Below are 22,564 nucleotides of genomic sequence, written 5' to 3'. Positions count from 1 at the left end.
GTTACTGATTCCAAACTAGAATCTCCTTATGTGGTCACGCAATTTCCGTTATGCGCATAGGTCGAAGAGAGAGAATTGAGAGAATTATGGAAATTGTCGACTATTGGTCTTATCAAAATGAGAGGTGAACAGATGTTCAGTGGAAATCAGCTGACTATTTATGACTTGCGATACCTCGAAGCGTCGTTAAGATAGTGCACACGGAATTTCAGCCGATAGAAGGGGAAAAACCTTGCAGGAAATCTCTCCACTCTTGTTTGTCCTCTGCGCCATGTTGTTGATTGATCACGGGGGAAAATATTTTCCCGCCGGTGGTTCAATTCTGCTGTTATCTTTTGTTTCTTTGTGGTATTTAACTACGGCTGCATCTCAAGGCTATTGCGACAAAGATGGTTGTGATGAGATCGAGAAAAAAGGTATTCTTTTTCAGCTTATTTTAGATTCTAAATAAATACTACTGAAAGTAAGGTAAACGAATTTAATAGTGTTCCTTAAGACTTCTTTCGAGTTTCCTGGCTGTTCTGTGAACAATCGATGCTCTGAATGAATTTTCCGCCGGTTCACTAATGGACATTTAAAAGTGTCTTTTTATTTGAAAATGAGAACGCCCATCTAAGAAACGTGTACGTCGATTACACTTGAGCTGTGAGAATGGTGTGCGCCTTGAACACATCCAAAATGTTTGTATTTGAACAAAAAATATTTTTGGTGATTTTAGTAGAACTCCTATATTATATTGAGATAATGGAGAAGCGTTTGTTTAAGAGGTAATGTCTCAGCAGTAATTTCTTAAATATACGTACAATTTCCTGATTGGTTTGTTTATCGTGGGGTAACCACATGGCCACTTCATAAACAGCAGCCACACAACAGGCTTTGGACAAGAGCGGATTTTGCCGACATTTGATCGGCTAGAGAAGCAGAACAAAAAAAAAAAAACAAAAACAAAAAAACAAAAAAAACACTAGAAAAGAAAAATTCAGTGTAAATTTTAACTTTGAGGTTCCTGGGTTGTTTACACATCATGAAATCCTTGTTTAGAACAATAGGTGTATTTAATGTCAGAAGGAGATATGGGGCACAAGTAGATATTTGAATTTCAGTTCCCAAGATCAGATATGGAGTTCTCCTTTCCTGGTGCCATATATTCCTAATTGAATAAGAATGAGAATTTGCTGCTCCATCAAGATCTCACCAGATGGTTGATAGGTTTGATTATTCCATATAATTTTTTGGGGGATAACAATGAAAATGAAGAGGTGTGAAAAATAAAGATTTTCTGATGTAACATCTACTTCTCCATCCATTTTACTGAGGAATATGAGGTTATTAAAAAAGAGAATCTGGTAGTTGATCAGATCAGAAGTCACTTGAGGTTTTCTTTTTCCTATTCACCCCTTTAAAGGGGAACTGAAGCCTAAAAGTGAACCATTTTTAAATTGCAGCTTATACTTCAAATAGCAATGTTCGAGGGTTTTTTTCAGTCTTTAGGCCCAACTTCACCTTGGAAAAATAGTTTAAAGTGGTATTTTGGCCTTATAGTCCAGCGGCTCAGAAAAGCGATGTCAGTGGTCATTTTAGCTCACTCTTACGTCACTGGTGGGGAAGAAAGATAATAAACCCGTACTCTTCCCACAGAAATTTGGTTTGGTTATGGAGTTATCAAAGTTGTGTGACTTGTAATGGGGATTAACTACGAAATTGGAATAGTAACAGTTGTTTTTCTTAGTTGGTTCCCCACCACTGACGTCATAAATGACCACTGCTGACCTATTTTGAGCCAACAGTCTTACAGCCCCAAAAGGAGGAAAGAGGCAACTTCAAATCTAATTTTCTTGTAAAAAACAAGAAGTGAATGAAAATGAATATCAACATTTTATCTTACTCCTCTGAAGCTAACTAGGAATGATTGCAAACAATATACCAATTTTAGGCTTCAGTTCCCCTTTAATTCCTCTTTCATGAGAGAAGTCACATGTTTTTCACATCTGGAATGGGAAGAATTAGTTTTTTTTTTTTCTAGGCCACTTGAAACGTTTTGGTGAACACAGACTAGCAGAAGGTGAAGTTTCGAGTCTGCAGTATGCTCCAAGTGGCGCAGACTTCTATCACAACTATATTTACAAACGGAAACCCGTGGTCATCAGAAATGGAGCTGAGCACTGGCCTGCGGTACAACAATGGCAAAATGAATCTTACCTGACCTCAAATTATGGATCTGAAATTTTCACCGTAGAATATCGTAAGAAATTCAAAAATGAATTTCCTGTCCGAAAACCACTAGCTTTTAGAGAATTCTTGAATATTTATAGACAGGAAAATGTGTACTTGGATTCTGCATTTCCACAGAACAGTGCCATGTTGAAAGACATTTTTCTGCCGTCAATCTTAAACTGCCATGAGATATGGTCAAACATAGACAACCTGAATTTATTATTTAATAGCGGGGAAGCAAATTCTGCTTTTCATCACGATGGATTAGAGAACATCATTACAGTTGTATCTGGTTCAAAGAAAGTCTACCTGATCAATAGCACATATGCAAAGGATCTTTATGCCGATCAGTTCACTATTGCTCCAGGAGTCCTGTCCATCGATCCGGAGAAGTTAGATTTGGAAATGTATCCCAAACTAGCAGATGTACCTTACTACGAAGTGACTTTGAATAGAGGTAAAAATCTTGCTAATTTTTTTAAAAATTTTCCATTACCAGTTATTTTTAACCCTTTTACTCCAAAGATCTCATAATTAATTCTCCTCATTGTCTGCCAGAGAATTTTCATGTTTGTTCTGAGAAGTTGGTACTGGAAAACTTATAATCTCCTAATTGATATTCTTCTATATTCTCATTACTTGTCTGCTTGATGTTGTATGAGTCTCTGTGGCTCAAATATAGAGCATCGCAGCACGGAATCCAAAGGTCTGACTTTTAATTCCTCATTGGGGACTCAGGATTTTTCTTTGTCCCATGCATGTAACTGCATGATGAAAAACATCTCTCTGTAGCCGCTGAATCGATCGGTTAATTTTAGAGTCTTTTAATCCAGGTTCATCAAATAAACGGCATACAAATATGTTTCTGAAAGTAGAATTACACAATCGAAACTTGCAAACGTGAAGCAAAATAAAGCAGAATGAAAGTATACAAAGCTCAAATAAATCGAAATGTCAAACACTTACAAACAATCTGAGGGTTCCTTCTCAAAATAACTGAAAAATGTTTGTCGAAATCAATAGGATGAAAACGATTCACACTCACAATCTTCAAAACAAAATTCATCCTACACATGGCTGAACAAGATCACTCGCTCAGCCTGGTATCAACTAGAGATGCATCATGTTAATATCATGAAATGTCTGTTTGGAACCTACACTCTCTTTGTATTGATTTTGTAAGGAGTAATTCTGTCTTGGTCTCTCATGGGATTTAATGGATTGAGAGTTTTTCTTTGAGATACTTGTCTAAACAAGGAACTCGATATCTGGTGTGTGAAAAATGTCATGTTCTCTGATAGGTGACATGTTGTATATCCCTCAGTACTGGTGGCACATAGTGAGGTCATATGACTCTCCAAACATTGGTGTCAATGTCTGGTTTGCAATGTTCAACTTTGAGGAGCAGTTTCGAAAAGAAGGGATTTCTGAAGACACTGATGTAACTAAGGTTTGTCTCGCTAATCATTGATTCAAGACTTTTGTATGTTATTACATGCATTGATCCTAGGGGCTGGTGACAAAATTGTTATTGGTTATTTTGATTACTGTAAAGTGGAGTATGGCCTGCTAGAATTTGAAGCTGTCAATTTGCTGCCAAAACTTCTTGGTTTAATTAATTTTTGAAAGTGAAAGGTTTTAAAAATCTTTTGACCAAATTATTTTGATTGTGTTTATAAAGGTGCAACAAGGTTACAAATTATTTCCCAAAGTCATCAGACACACTGACAATAAATACATCATTAACATCTCTCTAACCATGTCAGCTTAGTCTGGACTCCAAGTTAAGGATCTCTTTTCCCTTTGAATTTCTGTGTGTGAACTTTGCGTTCAAAGTGTTTTGTCCATCTGTCAGGGGTCAAATATAGTCAGCTAAAACCTTTTTCATTCCTAAGCTTTTTTCCTTCCTATAATTTGTAGGTAACAGAGCTGTTTGATAAGCTAGTTCATGATGAACCCAACAGGATTCATTGCCCAGAAGAGAAACTTGCTTTGAATGATATTCTCAAAGTCAATGTCAGTGACCCAAGTAGTGGACCTTTAAGGATTCCAAAGCAGAACGAGAGACCGCCAGATGTTGTCCTTGCAAGTGGATACACAAGTGAGAGATAACTAACAATTATCATGATGATTGCAATGTAGTTTTAACATACTTTAGATAGTTTTCAATTGGGCATCAAAGGTAATCCTGGATTGCATCATTTTAGTTCCACTTTACTTTGCTCTGTAATTGGTACAGGAAACTTGCACCACTTTCCCAAGCAATCAGATGCAAAATGAAACCACTCTTGACTTGGTCACCTACCTTTTCTCCTACTTTATGCAATTTAGTTTTTACTTTGAGTTCTCATTGTTTCTTAAAGGTATTTCCTTTCTTTTATAAATTGGCATTTTATATAAGGCGAGATTTTCTCCGAAAGAAACAAAAGTTAGTGAGCAAAGTCTTTGTCACAATAAACTTTCTTCATGTTTACACCTCCACAGTGCCAGTCATGGGGTTTGGTACAGCAACACTGATGGAAAACACAACAGAAGCTGTAAAGACAGCTCTTGAAGTTGGTTACAGGTAAATTAATTTTTTATATTAGTGTTAGAAACTATTCAATAAAGAGTTTAGATCTTACAGCAACCAAGACTTGGAGTGAGTTTTTGTGTTTTTAAATCAGGGTATAACTGAGCTGTCATATTAAGAGATACAGAACTTATAAAATATTACCCTTTTGTTAATACTTGGTGTCTTTACAAAGATGTTTTGTTAATACTTTTATATTAGTGTTAGAAACTATTCAATAAAGAGTTTAGATCTTACAGCAACCAAGACTTGGAGTGAGTTTTTGTGTTTTTAAATCAGGGTATAACTGAGCTGTCATATTAAGAGATACAGAACTTATAAAATATTACCCTTTTGTTAATACTTGGTGTCTAACCCATTAAACCAAAAAAACAGCATGCTTAGTCTCGAAACTGTTACCTATACATTTCCTAAGGTGCTGACAAGGAGAATTTGCTAACCAATCAAGAGCTGCTTTAGTTGGTGATCATTTTCTCTATTCTCATAACTTTAATGTAATGCAAGGAGAAATGATATATATGTCAAGGGATCTGAGCTTATGCTCCGTCTGGGTCTGTTTTGTTTTGGTATGCTTTGGTGGACTCTAAGGAATCTCATCCATGTAAAGCCCTGATGTCCTAGACCAGCTGGCTTTCAAGCAGACTTGATTTTTGTCCACTAAAATCTTCCAATAATCTTTAACTTCAAACAGGTTGATTGACACTGCACAAGGCTATCCCAACTCAGAGCCTCAAGTTGCAAAAGCCATTTCAGAGAGTGGAATCCCTCGATCAGAAATCTTCATCATGACCAAGCTACACCCCAGATTCCTAGGCTATGAGACGACATTAGAGGCCATTGAGATGTCTCTGCAATCTCTGAAAACAGACTACATTGATTTGTTTCTCATACATTCTCAGGAGTGCGATGACTTTCTCCTCATCTGTGGAGAAGGCAAGTCTTTTTTATAGTTATGCAGGGGTTTCATTAAGGGCCAGGCACCGGGCAAATTGACTGGTTGTGAGGACGGCTTTGCCACCTGATTTGACCATCTGGAGGAAAGTTTATCTTATAAAGAAGTTCAGTTCAAAGAGTTTTGCCTGCCTGTGAAAACCAGTTGCCCTCCTGCAAAAAACATTAATGAAACCCCTGGTTATGATTATTATTCATGATGTACTGTTTAGTACATTGGTGTTGTCCCAGTCTAATTCACCTGTTTCGATCTCTAACATCTAACCGCTTACTCCTCATCCCTGACCTTTGACCCTTGACATTAGACTCTTCACCCATCACTTTTGAACTCTGACCCTTGATCCCTCACCCTAACCCCTCACCTGATTCATGGTCCATCAATTGTTGAGTGGCCATGGTTCAAGTAGTTGCGCGTTAAACTTCGATCCTTTGTCTGATTTCTATAAAATAGTCAAACTTTCTATGCTTTTAGGAGAGCCCAAAGGCACATGGCAAGAGAGCTGGAAAGCCATGGAGGAAATGCAGAAGATGGGAAAGATACGCAGCCTGGGTGTCAGCAATTTTTACTTGCAAGACCTGGAAGAACTGGTTAAACTTGCTACAGTACCAGTATCAGCAACCCAAAACTGGTTTGATCCGTTTCATCAGGACAGGCAGGTTCGAAAGTTTTGTCAAGAGTATAACATCCGGTACATTGGGTATTCGACTCTTGGTAAGATTTTTGTTGAATGAGATATTTGAAATACCAGTTCCTTTAACCTTTTCTGCCTTAAACGTGCTTGTACTTTTGAACTCTTCATGATGCACAGTGTTTGCCATTTGCAATTTTGCTCAATTCTCGCCATCCTTTGATGTGTTGCTACCTTCCTATTAGTTTTGCTTGCCTTCTACGCAGTTTTATATCATGTGAAACCCGTATTTTGTTTTCACCTCTGAGCTGAAGGCAATTTGTGCATATCACAAAAAAAGAAGACTCAAATTTTGCCATGTAGAGGGAAAAGAGATGGGCATTGGTGAACCGAAAAGGTTTTAACAGAAGATGGGTTTTAAATCAATTAGTTTGACCACAAACCGTAAGGATGGTTGAACGAACCCGATCGTTCTTCGTTAACGCACTTACCGCTTTTCTGTAGGCACCCAATGGGTTTACTTCCACGGATTGCAGAAAAACCCTGTTCTCAGTTCATCGCTGATTTTGGAGATCGCCAGCCACTATGAGTTTGTTGCATCGCAAGTTGTTCTTCGCTGGGCTATCCATATGAACGTAACAGTCATTCCGAGGTCAAAGAACCCTCGCAACATATATCTAAATTTCAGGGCCTTGGACTTCTCCCTGAACGAAAATGAAATCGTGTATTTCACCAACATCACTGATTATGAGTACCATCCTCTGGAACAGAAAATAGACAAAGGGTTAAGTAAGTATGATAGAGAGAACAACGTCCGATAAAATTTGTAAACGGTACACTTTGTCCTCTGATGCAGATACTATGCGAGAAAATCAGTGCAAAAGGTGGGAAAATTGGTAACCGATGACAAGCGTAGGAAAACGTTAGTCAATGACAAGCCTCGGGAAAATTTAGCCAGTAATAAGTGCGGGAAAACTTTTAACCAGTGAGAAGTGTGGAAAAAAATTCTGTATTCGGCAACCTGCGCGGGAAAACTTGCAACTAATGACAAGCGCGGGAATTATTTTATCCAGTGAGAAGCGCGGCAAAACATGCAACCAGTGTCAAGCGCGGGAAAACTTTAAACTAGGGTTAACATTTCCACTCAGTGCGGACGATGAATTTTTTTCCTTGCAGTTTATTGTTGGAAATATGTTGACGGTCTCATAAGTTTCTTTTTTTAAAAAAGATTACGATAATACTCGTAACGGACTAACTTAACCCTTCGCAGGTTGCTCAGATAAGCATCCAAACTGTGAACAGTGGGCAACCTCAGGGGAATGCAGAACGAATCCAGACTGGATGCTGGTGAACTGCCAAGAAAGCTGCGGCCTTTGTTGTGAGCTGAACATATCAAAAATTACTTTTAACGTCTTGAATAGAGCAATATTAGCTAAGAAACATACATACATATGTTAATTGACCACTCCCCATGGGGGTTTTTCAGGGCCAATTCCCACCCGGCAACCACCCCAGGGGAGGACATCCATCACACCGTAATCTCGTGCGCGGAAAATTAACGTCACCTACCCCTAACCCTGTAGCAGACGGGACCTCCATTTATTCGTCCCCATCCGAGAAGACAAGAGTATCTAACGATTTCTTGATGTTATAGAAAGGCAGCATATTCTTCTCACATGTTTTAAGACCTTGAGTGTTGGTCCGGCCGGGGCTCGAACCCTTGACCTCCCGCACAACAGTCCAGCGCTCTATCCATTGAACTAACTGGGAGGCCTACATAAAATAATAATAATAATAATAATAATAATAATGATAATAATAATAATACTAATAATAATACTAATAATAATACTAATACTACTACTAATAATAATAATAATAATAATGTTTTTAATATAAGAGAAAAATCGAGTTTCCAGATGGGATTTGAACCCACGACCCTCCGTGATCTAGTCGGATGCTCTAACCACTGAGCTACAGGAGACTCTCTGGTGAGCAAGGGTCAATTAGTGGGTATTGACTGGAACCGCATCACGCGGCTACACAGCCAAACAACAGCTAGCGCATAGAAGCTCACTAACAGCATCACGCTGTCACATCAAAGCATCACATGCATTAAAGCATCACATGCAGCCAACCAGCCCCCAAAGTGAGCATGTAAAGATGAAGGGTCGTGGGTTCAAATCCCATCTGGAAACTCGATTTTTCTCTTATATTAAAAGTTGTTTTTTTTCATCTTTACATGCTCACTTTGGGGGCAGGTTGGCTGCATGTGATGCTTTAATGCATGTGATGCTTTGATGTGACAGCGTGATGCTGTTAGTGAGCTTCTATGCGCTAGCTGTTGTTTGGCTGTGTAGCCGCGTGATGCGGTTCCAGTCAATACCCACTAATTGACCCTTGCTCACCAGAGAGTCTCCTGTAGCTCAGTGGTTAGAGCATCCGACTAGATCACGGAGGGTCGTGGGTTCAAATCCCATCTGGAAACTCGATTTTTCTCTTATATTAAAAGTTGTTTAATAACGTTTTTCTCTGAGGTGAGGCACAGTGTCTCCACGGTGTACCATCTTTTCTTTAAGCGTGGCCGCTGTTATACCGGTAACTCATATGACGTTGCTTTAGGGCAGGTCATGAATAAACTACTTGGTGGAAATTTAGCTATAGATTTTCTGTAGGGATTAAGGGCCAGGTCGGGCGTAAATTTATTTTAAACTTTTTCTTTGATTTTTTTTTTTTATTATCGAACCGCTAAGGGCGATACACCACGAATGAAATGAGGGCTCAATCGATAGTTAACTCGAGAAATTGAGTGTTTTTGTTATTTAAAAATGTGATGGGCTTACAAACCACCATTTCCACTGAACATAATAATCTCTTATATCTATAAATATATATAAATATAAACTTAATTTTGCAGCGTTTATTTTTCATCCTCTTCTCTTTATAAGATGACGAGGACCTCGGTGATGCCTCAGTGATACCGCTAATGGTTTTTATTGGTTCTGAAGACCACTTCATGTATGCACTCGGCGCCACCAGCGGAACTGTCATCTGGAAATTCCGAACTCTTGGCAAGATCATGTCGTCTGCATCGCTCAGCCAGGACGAGGAGATCGTTTACTTCGGCTCCGTGGACGGTAAAGTTTACGCCCTTGGTACAGCCAATGGTTCAGTCGTTTGGACTCTAGTAACACAAGGTGCTGTTGTGGCCAGCCCAACTGTAAGTGTGAACGGAACTGTCTTCATCGGGTCACAGGATAAGCTGGTGTATGCTTTGGATGGTAAAAATGGATCTGTTGTCTGGAAGACAGACCTTGGCTGCCCTATTTGGGGTGCTGTCACTGTGGACAACCAAAGAGGACTTCTATTCGTCGGCTGCTCCACAGATCAGTCGAACGCAACAGACTCTCAACACAAACCTCATATTTTCGCCCTCGATGCCAACTCGGGCAAAATCGTTTGGACTTTTGACCAAGCGGGAAGCGTTTACGGCTCACCAGCACTTCTATCCAATGGCCAAAGCGTGTTCTTTGCTTCCCTGGACCATAATATCTACGCTTTAGACCGCGAAACTGGCAAACTGTACTGGTCATATGACACGGGGTCCGAGATAGAGTCCTCTCCAGTGATCAGTAAGTTGGACGGTACACTATACGTTGGCTTAATTAAGAATCAGTTGATTGCGGTCAACTCCGTGAATGGTCCTTTGGCGGGAAAATTGAAGTGGACGGTGAATACTGGCGGGGAGGTGGTGTCATCACCTGTCATCACGGAGGATGGGAGGGTGAGTGAGATTTGTTTCTAACACACTGGCTCAAGATGCCAACTCTATCAATTAGGATGGGTCGAAGTTCATTTAACAAAACTTCATAGAGCGCGGGAAAACGCGAGTCACCAACAAACCATTAGGTAAGGCTTTGCTCCTGATTGGTTGAACTGGTGCCTCTTTTTTCTAACCAATTATTAAGCATGGAGATGTCAAATGATTGCCGCCCAGTTCACCCAAGACACTCAATGAAAACCGCTTCAAACATCGAATTCGTTGCCCTCTTATCTCGTAAACGGATCTGTAGAATTAGCGAAATAAAAGTCGATGCGACATATAAAGCCTCGTTTTTCTAATCTGCGTAATTCGTCCTCTTAAACCACAGGTTTTCGTAGGATCTGGTGATGGGCGCCTCTTGGCACTCAACCAAACCGACGGTTCCCATTTATGGTCTCCAACAACAGGTGACTACATCGTGGCGTCAGTGGCTGTTTCGCGTGATAACGTCGTGTACGCCGCCAGCGCGGACAAGTTTGTTTACGCACTGCATGGTGATGATGGATCCGTTGTATGGAAGTTTGAAACTGGCGCTGCTGTTGTGGCGACTCCAGCTCTTTTCCCAGAACAAGCTATGCCGATTGGATGAACTAAATAGAAACGTTGATTTAATAGATAGAACTATAAAACAGCTTTTTTGAAGGCGAGAAAACTAAAGCTCTTTTTAATAAGTAAACGACGAGAATACGAGAAAGAATCGCAACCAATAAAAATTTGTAAAACGGTAAACGTGATCGTCGCTAAACGCGGGAAATCAAAATGCGTGCGACTAAGTTGTGAGTTGATTTGCTTTTTCTTCTGACTGATACAGTTATTTTGCGCGAATCTCGTACTAAAGTTTTTTCATTCTGTTTCTTTTGTTTTTTTTGTAGTTTTTTTTTTTTTCATTCTGTTTCTTTTGTTTTATTGTGTTTTCTTTTTGTGTTTTATTTTGTTTTCATTTTATGTTTGATTTTAATTCCATTAATTTTTCAGTGGAACGCTAAAGTACAATTATTTATATAAGAATATGATATATGACCGAACGTTTTCAGGAATTACTTTGTTGTAGAGTGAAAACGAACTGCTATAAGAAGTTGCAGAAATTACAATAAAAGAGCTATTTAATTTATCTTTATTAATAGCGCGGTCTTTCTGTAATTAATATAAGTCTTCGAAATAAAAGACATGGAATTAGAAAATCTGAAATGTTTCTGTAAGAAGATAAGCCCTTACCAGCCAGGCAACAGACAATCGAAATGTATGGTATCTTTAGCAGCTAGCGGACAGCGCCCGTGGGCGATTAGATGCGAGTCGTGTATTCTGATGCACTATTTGAGCGGGCGAGATGGGCTCATCTTGATTCTTATAGGTGGTTTGCAACCAATCTCTAGAGGCACAGGTAACAATGGTGAAAGGAATAAATGCTAGTGGACGAACAAAAGAAGCTAATGAGATACAATGAAATATATGAAGTTCATATATTTTGTACTGCGGTATTAGATACATATGATGCACGATCCCCGCAGTAGATAGCGCTATTTAAGCAATAGGTCAGGTCTGATTTTCGCTATATATTTCATTGTATCTGATTTATCACTTTCACGGGTTTATTACGAATCAACTTAACGGCCTGCTCCCAGTTGGCTTGTTAGCTCAATTGGTAGAGCGCTGCACTAGTATCGCAGAGGTCAGTGGTTCGAATCCCGTACAGGCCTGATTTTTTTCAGGTCTGATTTTCGCTATTGCTTAAATAGCGCTATCTACTGCGAGGATCGTGCATCATATGTAAAAGAAGCTAATGAGATATCTATTGTTTACGTCCACCAACATGGCGGCAATGACGTAACGTGCAAACCACCCATAAGAGAAAAATGTCGTGGGCGTTCATGAACTTTTGTTCCTAAAGTTAATATTGATCAAGGATATATTTTGTTGCTATGATAGAGCTCTATCTCAGAATTATTTTAGTTTCTCAGATCATAATATCAATGAGATCTTTAATCTTTGCGCAACCAACCACTTCTTTTTCAAAATCAATGAGCTGCATACAAATGGTGCGTATTAACTCTGTTTAATTTGTTACAAAACACACCTGGAAGAACCCAATCAAGCTACATTGTTACATGGTTGCGTATGTCATCGAAGGAGAACTATGAAACATCACAATTCATTCAAATCTTCTCACTAGGAAAATTTCACCTATAAATTATTCCAGTATCAAGTTTGAGAATCGACTTACATCCAATACTCAATGCCCCATGATGAAATTGAAATTAAATATTTTTTGGATAAGGGTAATTCAGATTTAGAGGAATTAGAATAATTTGCCTAATCCACGTAGTGGCACTTTGGTTCAATTGCTATACGAAACAGCTTGTTACTAACTCGTGGATCTAGAGGCAGGTGCAATTTCGTTTTCTAACAACGCATATTAATTCTTGTCTTCATTTTCTCTCAGTTTCAGTTGACTTAAGTTTGCTGCAAATAAGCCATTTTTTGTCTACCTTCCTCGTTGAAGATATTTACTGACAATTAAAATAAAAGAGCGGTGCTCAATTCTGTTGAACACTTTCTTCCAAACTGCCCCGAGAAAAATCGAAGAACGCTGTCGACCTGAGAGAGAAATTCTAATTTGTTGAGCCTCCACAAATTAAAGAAAAAAAAAATTAGGCGGAGGGAACGATTTTAAAAATTCATATTTCTCTAATTTTGAAACAAAAGAAGCATTCAGAAATTGAGTTGAGAAAAAAGCGAAATTTCTTAAGCTGAAAAAGATGACAATTAAATTTAGAAAACGAAAACAACCAATTTCCAAATCGCTTTATTTATTTTTTTTATTAAGAGCGCTTTTATTGTCCAGCTTAAAGCATGAAATAAGGGTTTCACCTTCGACACTTTTTCTCATTTTTATTTTTTAGACAGTTATTCTAGTTAACCTTATTAAATCGGTGTGGGATCCCGTAGCTACGTAAAAGCGCTCTTTGCATCAAATGATTGCGTCATTTTTTGAAGTAGCGAGGAAATCACCCACACATCCCAGGATATTAATGTCTTTGCTTTTTCGTGTGACGAGTTTTCTTGAATATTCAAATGAACTACATTACACAAGATATCATCATACCGCTGAAGTACTCTTTCCACTTAATCGTTCTTCCGACGTTAATATGACAAATTGTATTTATTTAATTTCCCTTTGGAGACAGTGATTATCTCGCCCCAGGCTCAAGAATAGCTGTTGCTTTTGATGCAAGTGTGTGAACTTCGTTAGTTTCCATCATTAATTAGTTTTGTCCCCGAAAAATTCCCACATAAAATCAAGAAGTAAATCCAAAGTTTGTCGTCCTTCGAGTGTCAGTCAGTTTGTTTCAGTTTGATTGACGTTGATAAACCCTCCCCACGAAGCGTGACGGTTCATCAAATCAGCGAGTATAAATTTAATTTCCGGAAGCCAAAATAGTGACAGGTAATCCCACATCTCCGCTTAAACACCTCTCTTACACTTCTCCATCCTCTAACCTTGTTATAAATAGGTCTAACACGCACTCTGAGGATAAAGAGGCAACATCCTCGCAACAGCGATGTCTTTAATCGGATTGTACCCGTGTTCGAATATTTCTGCTCCAACAGCCTTGAGCATTACATCTGCTACGTTTTGTTCTCTACTCACCGTCACAGCTACCACAGGCAACGTCCTGGTACTTCTTGCCGTAATTATCGATCCAAATCGCAATCTACGATCGCCATTTAACTTCTTGGTGGCTAATTTAGCGGCAGCAGATCTGATCGTTGGCTGTGTTGCGCTTCCGATGTCAGTGGAATTCTACATTCGCGAATCGCTAACGGATAAAATAACTCTCCTTCCGAGAGATGATGCTCGACGGGTCAGTTCCTTCATCTCTACGACAGCGTCACTGTTTAGCTTAGCTGCTTTGACTGTGGACAGATTTATCGCAATTACAGATCCGTTGAAATACAAGATCAAATTGACTACAAAGCGAGCCGCCATAGTTTCGCTTGTTCTATGGGTCGTTTCAATTGCCTTTCCGTTTCTTTATTTTAAAGTCGGTTATTTGAACTATCAATTTGTCTTCGCAAATACAGCGGTAGTAGCCACGTTCTCCGTCATGTGCCTTACTTATATGAAGGTTTTCAAAAGCTTTAAAATACAAGTGAAGAACTGGGACATTTTACACGATGGTCGTGACGGTGACAATCACGTCAAAATGAGGGCAATCAAGTGGGAAAAGAAGATCACAAAAACTTTTCTTATCATGCTCGCGCTGTTTATTTGCTGCTTTCTCCCGTCTTTGTTATTGATCTACGTGATTAGCTTCTGCGGAAGTTGTAACTGTGTATTTATTCACTGGGCAAGAGATTTAAATTACATTTTAATCATGGCCAACTCAAGCATGAACCCCTTTGTTTTCGCATGGCGTCTCGAGCCGTACCGTAGGGCATTCTCAAAGATCCTAACTTGTGGAAAAATCGTCGCAAAACTGCGTTCGGTTTCTTTGCAGATGAGCCAGTCCATGAACTCGCTATCGTTGGGTCCTACAGTTTCAGGAACTCTCACCACCACGACTTCAAGCGACAATCCAGTGTAGTTCAGCTAATTTTCCTTTTTTTCTTTTTATTCAGTTCTTCTTTTTGTAAACGATACATTGTTATTGACAGTTTCCTGAGGTCAAAAATGTTTTGTCAGAGACGTAACAATACACCCGATTGTCGCTGATAATAGATACCAATAGTCGATAGTATTTTTCACTTTCAAGATTTGTTTTCGGAGATAATGCACAAAAATTTAAAACGGGTCACCATTACTGTAAGATTGGCAATCTATCTTTCTAGTATGTAATATCGATATTAGCAAATGTGATATTTTGGGAATGATTGCCACCTATGTAAACAGTTCTCAAAGATATACCAGCTTGTTTTTGTGTCTTTTTTTTTTTTTCCCACGCCAAAATGCTTTTCCCGGATCTGCTGAAAAAAAAAAAATCTGTCAAGATCAGTTGAAAATACGACAGAAATATTTTGGTTTGTATATAGGACTCATATAAGGCCATTGCCATCGAAAAACATGCTGGTTCCACGCAGTATTTTTTCAATTGACAGCACCCACTTCATTTACACTCGTCATTTATTCAGGGCACTATTCAGTCCGATATTAAAAGCTTAATATATTGAGTGCGGTATTCCGTTCTGCATATGAAGTAAGTAGGTCTTGGAGACTATATAATGGTGTTTGAACAATATAACAAAGGTTATTCAAATTAAGTCTTCTAACTTAGAGATGATTAGAACTGCCAACTTTTCAGTTGGCTTCAACTGACAACCTTGTCAGCTTGTTAACTTGGTAGAGCGCTGCACTAGTATCGCAGAGGTCAGTGGTTCGAATCCCGTACAAGCCTGATTTTTTTCAAGTCTGATTTTCGCTATTCCATAAATAGCGCTCTCTACTGCGAGGATCGTGCACCATACGAAGTTTTCAGATTGTAAAACATGGAACAATTAGCCAGTTGTATTTCCCTTTGGGTATATTAAAAGTCTAGGAATACTTTCTTTGTAGTTTTATCGTTTGTTTACACCTGCAAAAATTTTTTATATTTCTTACGTGTATATATACATATATTTACTGTATTTCATTCCATTCACTTGACAATGACCGAAGCACGGTCGAAACGTCGTGTTTTACCGTTGATTTTTATCGTCAAAAGTTTTAAGAAACCCTTGCTTCCAGGAGTAAAGGTTTACGATACTCAACGGGCCACTGGAAGTCAAGTCAAAGAGCACGTCATTCCATTATTGCGTCTGCAGAGTAAAGGGCAGTGAATAATCATGCAGAGAGAAGGGGTCCCTAAGTAGGATTTCTGAGATGCGGACGAGGAGGAATTATAGTACACTAAAGGAGAACAGGGATATTCTGTCAACCCCCGAAACCGCGGCTCTGTTTCGCTGCCCTGTTAATGGTAAATGACAGTGACCTATTGAAGTTACGGAACTATTTCTGGTATAAACTAAATAAATGATAAGGTTTTACTTTTAGCTTCAACATAAGAACATAACAGCTTTGAAATCTGTCAAACTCTACTGAGCGGGTAAATACCCGATAAGGTCAAATAAGGGAATACCCTCCCCGCCCCCGCCCGATTTGTGTCCTTTTTCTTCCGATAATAAGAGAAAGAGGGGGTTGCTAGGATTTTTCAAAGTGGAGTTAAGAATTTTCGCGCACCTTACGTAAATTGTACGAAAGCTAAGCAGGGAATTCCTATTTCTGACTTCAGAAGCTTTTATTTGAGTCATCACAAGAACCCAGTCATCACGGCCCCTGCAACTACCTTTGTTCTAAATGGATACACTTTACTAAACATACTTGACAACATTAATGAACGGGATGTACGCCCGCGATGATCAACGCCGAGAGAAACAATATGGCGTCATCCGGTGATAATGCGAGAGTTAAGGTTTGTTAACGTTCTGGTAGAATAATCCTCAGCTTTCTCTCTCTTTTGATTGATAATATTACAATTTTTTTGTTCTTTAAAGGGTATAACAATCATAAAGCCTGTAATATTTGGAAATGTGTCTCATTACTTTGGAAAGAAACGCGAAAGCGATGGCCACACTCATGGATGGACAGTTTTTCTTCGCCCTTTCAAAAACGAGGTCGGTACATCTGTCAAATTTATCCCCAGTGGACCTAAAAATTGAATTGTTCAAAATGTGATTACTTTTTGTAGGACATGTCCAGTTACGTAAAAAAGGTCCACTTCAAACTTCATGAAAGTTATGCTAATCCATTAAGAGGTAAGAAATTTCGATTGGCAAGGGCTTGGGGAAATAAAGGATAAGACATGCAATCAGACAGACAGACTGATTTATAAACAGATATGGGATGGATAGAAAGACATACAGAGAGCCTCAGATAGACAGACAGTTAAACAAGCCACATGGAAGAATTAAAGGTTTAAGTTTCTAAAGAATCTGTGATGCTGGGTTGGTGGGAGTACCAAGGTAATTAAGGTTTTAAAAGCTGAGTTTATAATGTAGACTGACCACTGTGAATTGTTGCAAAGCTGACACTTTGAGGGTTTGCCCTTCGTCATTCACTCTGCTCTTAATGTCAGCTTTGAAACTCTTTACGATGGCTAATTTTTAGTAATTAAAAACTGAATCATCGGATAATGCAATTGAAGACTTTTTATTGGCTTAGCCATTATGGTATGTGAGCCAATATACCATAATCTACAAATATGGTAAGCGTATGCATCAGCTTAAAATGAAAAGGGAGCTAAAAAAATTTAAGATTTGGTAAGATTTATCTAATATCTTGGGGGCGTTTTTTCTAATAAGACAATTATTCCACTCACGCTTGTTGGATATGAGATGATTATAACCAACTCAGTGCTACGCGTCTTGTTGATTATCTATCATCTCATATCCAACATGTGCTTGTGGAATAATTGTTAATTATCAATTCAGTTGGTAAAAAAAAAAAAAAATCACATGGAAGAATTGATAACTATATGGAGTTTGATGTAACAAGTAGACAGAGTGAAAGATGGACAGACAGATACATAAAGAAAAATTTTGATAGGTACTGAAAGCAAAGTAACAATATTTATGCACAATTCCCATTCTAATGTCAAAAAAAAGCCATAACCCCCAAGGTAATTTATTGTTTTCGTTGTATTAAGTATTTGATATCTTTTCATTGTATGTATTGTAACTCATGAACATGTGGTTGGGAATCCTTTTGCCATAGAGGGCCAGCCTGTTAACATTTTGATTTCACTAATGGGATTTAAAGTGCGATGCTCAACTAATTCACCGAAAATTTTCGAAAAAGTAGCTGAGGAGTCTCTTGGCTGAGACAAAATGCTACCTCCTACCAGCCACAAAATTTTCAAAAAAAGTATTTCTTGTTTTCACCATTGATTTCTTTATGCAAGAACTGTTTACATAATAAAGTATGGAGTTGTACAGAAATCATGTAATCAAAATTGTATAGATGTACAACTGGACATAAGAGATTTAATGCATTATCCCACTTGTGATTAACATGTAACTTCTCCCTATAATATCCACACATTATCCAGAAAACTGGTGATGAGAATACTCAAACTTATCAGGAAGCTGTTATCTTGATCTAACACCAAATTCTCATAACTTGTTAACAAGGAAATATTTGGAAGAGGGGTACATTTAACAATCAGATCTTGGGAGTTAAAGACTTAACAGACAGATAGGTAGATAGATGAGAGAGGATGGACACGTAGCCTTCCTGTTTAATTCTTCTTCTATTTTGTAACCAACCCTTGAATTGAAGCAGCTTTATCTTAGCTTTGTTTGAATTGAAACTTTGCTTCTTTTTTTTTGGACTTGGGAATTAGAGGAGGGTGGTATATGGTTTACATGTGATGTGTGATTAAGGCTAAAATTGATTCGCGATCCTTGAATTTACAGAAAGATGAGCACAATTTGGGACTTTATGAACCAGTAAGAGGCATAATTTGCCTCCAGAAATAGATGTGATCCATGAATTTACATTTCATTTTATGAAAACCTCAAGATTTCCCTGAGACTTCATTCACAAGAAAAGAGATATGAAGTTTTCTCTATTATCAATATATTTAGATTCTAACATGGCTCTAAGGCGAGGGGGAATAGAACAAAAGAAATTGATTTTTCATCACTCAACCTCTATGTGATTTCTTGTTTAATTCTCCTAAGCTTTGGAGCTAAGTTTAAATTTTAATATATCAAAGATAGGTTATTTGTGATGCGTGAAATGTTGTTTAAAGTATATGTGATGCATTAATTTTTCTAATATTTGTGCATGGAACAGGTGGTGCTTTGCCATAGCAGTTAACAGTAAGAGTCATGAACTGGCATATACTGGTACTTACCAAGATAATTTTTTTTTTCTTGATACAGTGGTAACAAAGCCTCCATATGAAGTTAATGAGTCAGGTTGGGGAGAATTTGAAATACAGATCAAAATATTTTTCATGGACCAAAGTGAAAGACCGGTTAGTTTGTTTTCTACATAGACCTCAGAGTGCTTAATATAAAATTGTAATTTACTGAAAAAAATGATGTGTCACCTTAAATTTTCCTGAAACATTTCTAATTCCTAAATCATTGCACAAATTTTTGCACATACACATTGTATTTCTAGGTTATCTTATGTTGTTTTGTGATGAGCGTTTAAAGAAAACAAATTTCAAACTTTTATGGTATGTGAGAGGAGCAATACCAAATTACTCTAATTGATAAATAAAGGGTTTCTGTATTGTAGAATCATTTTTGCCTGGATTTCTCTCTCCATAATATCTTTAGAGTGGGTTAACCTGCAAACAGGTAGTGATAATACTCAAACTTATCAGGGAGGCTGATAGTTTCTAAAGAAATTGTTTGGGGCTGCGTCAGTGGGGGTAACAAAATAATTTGGATTTATCAAGAAAGTTGAAATGGTAAATTAGCCACTGTAATGATTACAAGAGCTTTAGAGCCTTAGAGTCTATGTAGAAAACAAGAGCGTTAGCCCTTCATCGGAGCGAAGGGCAGGTAGAAATTGTTATCTTGATTAAACACCAACTTCATGTAACTAATTTACAAAGAAATGTTTGGCAGCGAGAGGGGAGAATTCACAACCAGATCTTAGGAGTAAAGCATTAACCGAAGTGTTCATCTTCAAATTACTGTGGATTTGCTCTTCCTTAATTTCTTGCCTTTGTTTTTAATCTAATGTATCTTGCTATTTTATTTTGCAGCTCATCAAAGAGTTTGTTGTACTCTTTGTTTTTAATGCCTATATTTTATGTGAAGTTTCTTCTGGGGTTCAGCTTCAGGGTTAAAAAAAGTTTTGTGTGGTAATTTTTTTTCTACAGGTGACGTTCTATCACCTTCTGAAGCTCTTCCAAACAGAATCTGCTCTTGCCTCAGGAAAAAAACAATTGGTTTCAGAATTCTATGATGAGATTGTAAGTAGGGTTTTTGCATTTTGCTGGTTTTTTTTTTCTAACTGGCTTGTGTATTTTAACAGTTGATCATCTTACCAGTAATCCATATGCTTTTGCAGATTTTCCAGGACCCCACACAGATGATGCATCAGTGCTTACTCAGTGCAAGACAGCTACAACCCATAAAACACGAGTCTGACTGTAAGAACTTTATTTTGGAATTTTTTGAAATTTTCTGGGTCTGGGACAAGGTAGCAAATAGAGTAGGCATATTTCCCTAGCTCTCTGGCACAAATAAAAGGAGACAGATGAATGCTTGCCTAATACTGCAAGATAATACAACTAGCTTGACTTATTTGACTTTGTTCCGGCCATAAGACCACAACACATTTATCGATTAGCTTAACTTTTAAACAATGTCTTTTCTAACATAAGTAAATACTGTAAGGTAGATTGACATGTAGTTCTGCTTTTTAGGCAGCATAAAATTGAAATCACTTGGTACTTTACCCTTTCTCTTCCATGAGTGACAAAGACAGAATTTCTCCTTACTATATCAAATACAATATCACTGAGATGGCGAACAATGAGAATTAGAAAAATATCAATTACGGGATTACCATTTGATCCAACACTAAATTCTCGGGGCAAAAATTCCTAATAACGAGTAGAAGAAAGTAAGGAGAATTTGTAAAGAGATTTTGGGAGTGAAAGGGTTATTTAACTATAGTTCAACCAAACTCTCAGGCCTCAAACATGCTCCAACATGATAACTAAGTACCAACACAGAAAATTCAACCTCAGTATGGATTTTGTGTGGGAATTTCTGTGGATACTTAAGGGATGTTATTCAATAATCTGAAATTTTACCTTTTTCTGCTTTGCAGGGGCTGAAATCGAACAAAGAACTACTGCTTCCATAGGTGCAGCTCGTCAAAAGATTGGCAAAGAAATCAGTGAGTTAAATGAAAAATTGAAAGTGTGCAAGGATGCTATACAACAAATGAAGGCTGAGATAGCCAAGCTAGAACAACAGGAGATTGAAGGACCAGAACAAAGCACAGCACCAGCTGTTGTACAGTGAGAGAAAAAAAAAGTGCTGTCTTCTGCAGCCTTCTTTCATGAGAAATCTGAACAGTTCCATTTGGTGTTTGGAAATAACATAAGTGTCGTCCAAACTTAAGAGCCATTGATATTTCTTGAGCTGCATACAACAGCTTCAATATATAAAAAACTGGCTCTGCCTATCATTTTTAAATTATAATAGTCTAGATCTGAGTTGGTAAGGTGAAAATGAAGGTGTAATCAATAGGCAGTGAAGATGTGCTTCTTACATAGTTTTGGTTTCTCAAAGAACACTCAGACAAATCCTATGCAGCTTTGATACAAAATATCCAATCTGCTACATAGATCTTGAGGATCTGAACAGTACAGCCCTTTGAAAAATATGATTCAAGTTGATTTAAAATTAATTAATAGGTACAACTCCTTTCCTTATTGTTTTCTAAATGTTCACAACTTCTCAGAAATATTCTGAGATATGTCTGAACCATTGACTTACTGAAGAGACAAGGTAACTGTTGCATTTTTCTATAACCTTCCTCTTCTAAACATCGTATGCAAAGGGTAAAAAGTTGAGGCTCTCTGAACTCAAACAAGTAATCATCTCAGCAGATGAAAAAGGCATTGGCACTTCTACATCAAAGCTATATGGTTCTGGGTCTTTAAAGTTAATATAAATCGACAAGTATTTCTGTAATCTCTCTCTGTAAATGTGGTGCAAGAGCAAGGTTTGTTAGACTTATTACAATAATCAGTGATAGCTCTTAGTAAAGGAGATCACGGGAATTGGCACAATTCCTGAGTTATGTACCCATTGAATCACGATGCAAGGTACAGAAGTCTATTTAACAATTATTCCACGAGCGTGCGTTGGATATGAGATGATAGAGAGCCAACAAGGCGCGTAGCACCGAGTTGGCTATAATCATTTCATATCCAACAAGCGAGAGTGGAATAATTGTTTTATTAAAAAAACGCCCCCAAGATATTAGATAAATCTTCTTGACTTTATTTTGTGAGAAGAAACCAGATTTAACAATGTACAGATATTAGATTATGGTATATTGGCTCATATACCATAATGGCTGAGCCAATAAAAAGTCTTGAATTGCATTATCCAATAAACCAGTTTTTAATAAACATCATTTAGACTAAGTGCATTGAAGAATAAAATAAGTTTTACAACAACTGTTCCCAGAGTGATGCTCACTAGTTTAGTTAGAGATCCCAAACCTAGCAAGGGGACGATTTTTTACAAATCATCTAGCTAGTGCACAAAAGCTCCAAGGTGCATTTTTGACAAATTCAATTGTCAAGTGGCAAATGGATTCAGGTTTCATATTTCATATTTCATAGGATCTAACGA

The 22,564-nt window shown here is 37.9% G+C and overlaps 3 protein-coding genes across 3 annotated transcripts; all 3 read left to right on the top strand.

Moving 5' to 3' along the window:
* Nucleotides 1-62: 62 nt before the first annotated feature.
* LOC111343154 (uncharacterized) lies at nucleotides 63-11,306 on the top strand. The gene is made up of 11 exons (XM_022950308.2): nucleotides 63-416; nucleotides 2,024-2,671; nucleotides 3,516-3,664; nucleotides 4,135-4,315; nucleotides 4,699-4,780; nucleotides 5,478-5,719; nucleotides 6,210-6,449; nucleotides 6,871-7,155; nucleotides 7,637-7,744; nucleotides 9,315-10,150; nucleotides 10,518-11,306. The coding sequence occupies exons 1-11, from the start codon at nucleotides 272-274 to the stop codon at nucleotides 10,776-10,778; spliced, it is 3,177 nt and encodes a 1,058-aa protein (XP_022806043.2). The 5' UTR covers nucleotides 63-271; the 3' UTR covers nucleotides 10,779-11,306.
* Nucleotides 11,307-13,601: 2,295 nt separating this feature from the next.
* On the top strand, nucleotides 13,602-15,731 carry LOC111343153 (octopamine receptor beta-2R). Its single transcript, XM_022950307.2, has one exon. It carries the CDS (start codon nucleotides 13,750-13,752, stop codon nucleotides 14,773-14,775), a length of 1,026 nt encoding a protein of 341 aa, XP_022806042.2. The 5' UTR covers nucleotides 13,602-13,749; the 3' UTR covers nucleotides 14,776-15,731.
* Nucleotides 15,732-16,476: 745 nt separating this feature from the next.
* On the top strand, nucleotides 16,477-22,386 carry LOC111343152 (YEATS domain-containing protein 4). The gene is made up of 7 exons (XM_088731147.1): nucleotides 16,477-16,635; nucleotides 16,718-16,837; nucleotides 16,912-16,978; nucleotides 19,109-19,203; nucleotides 20,065-20,157; nucleotides 20,256-20,337; nucleotides 21,024-22,386. The coding sequence occupies exons 1-7, from the start codon at nucleotides 16,579-16,581 to the stop codon at nucleotides 21,218-21,220; spliced, it is 711 nt and encodes a 236-aa protein (XP_088587273.1). The 5' UTR covers nucleotides 16,477-16,578; the 3' UTR covers nucleotides 21,221-22,386.
* The last annotated feature ends 178 nt before the right edge of the window (nucleotides 22,387-22,564 follow it).

The sequence above is a fragment of the Stylophora pistillata genome, chromosome 8 (assembly GCF_964205215.1).
Source record: "Stylophora pistillata chromosome 8, jaStyPist1.2, whole genome shotgun sequence".
NCBI lineage: Eukaryota > Metazoa > Cnidaria > Anthozoa > Scleractinia > Pocilloporidae > Stylophora > Stylophora pistillata.
The sequence above is the reverse complement of the archived record's forward strand: the minus strand, read 5'-3'. Positions and strand labels throughout refer to the sequence as shown.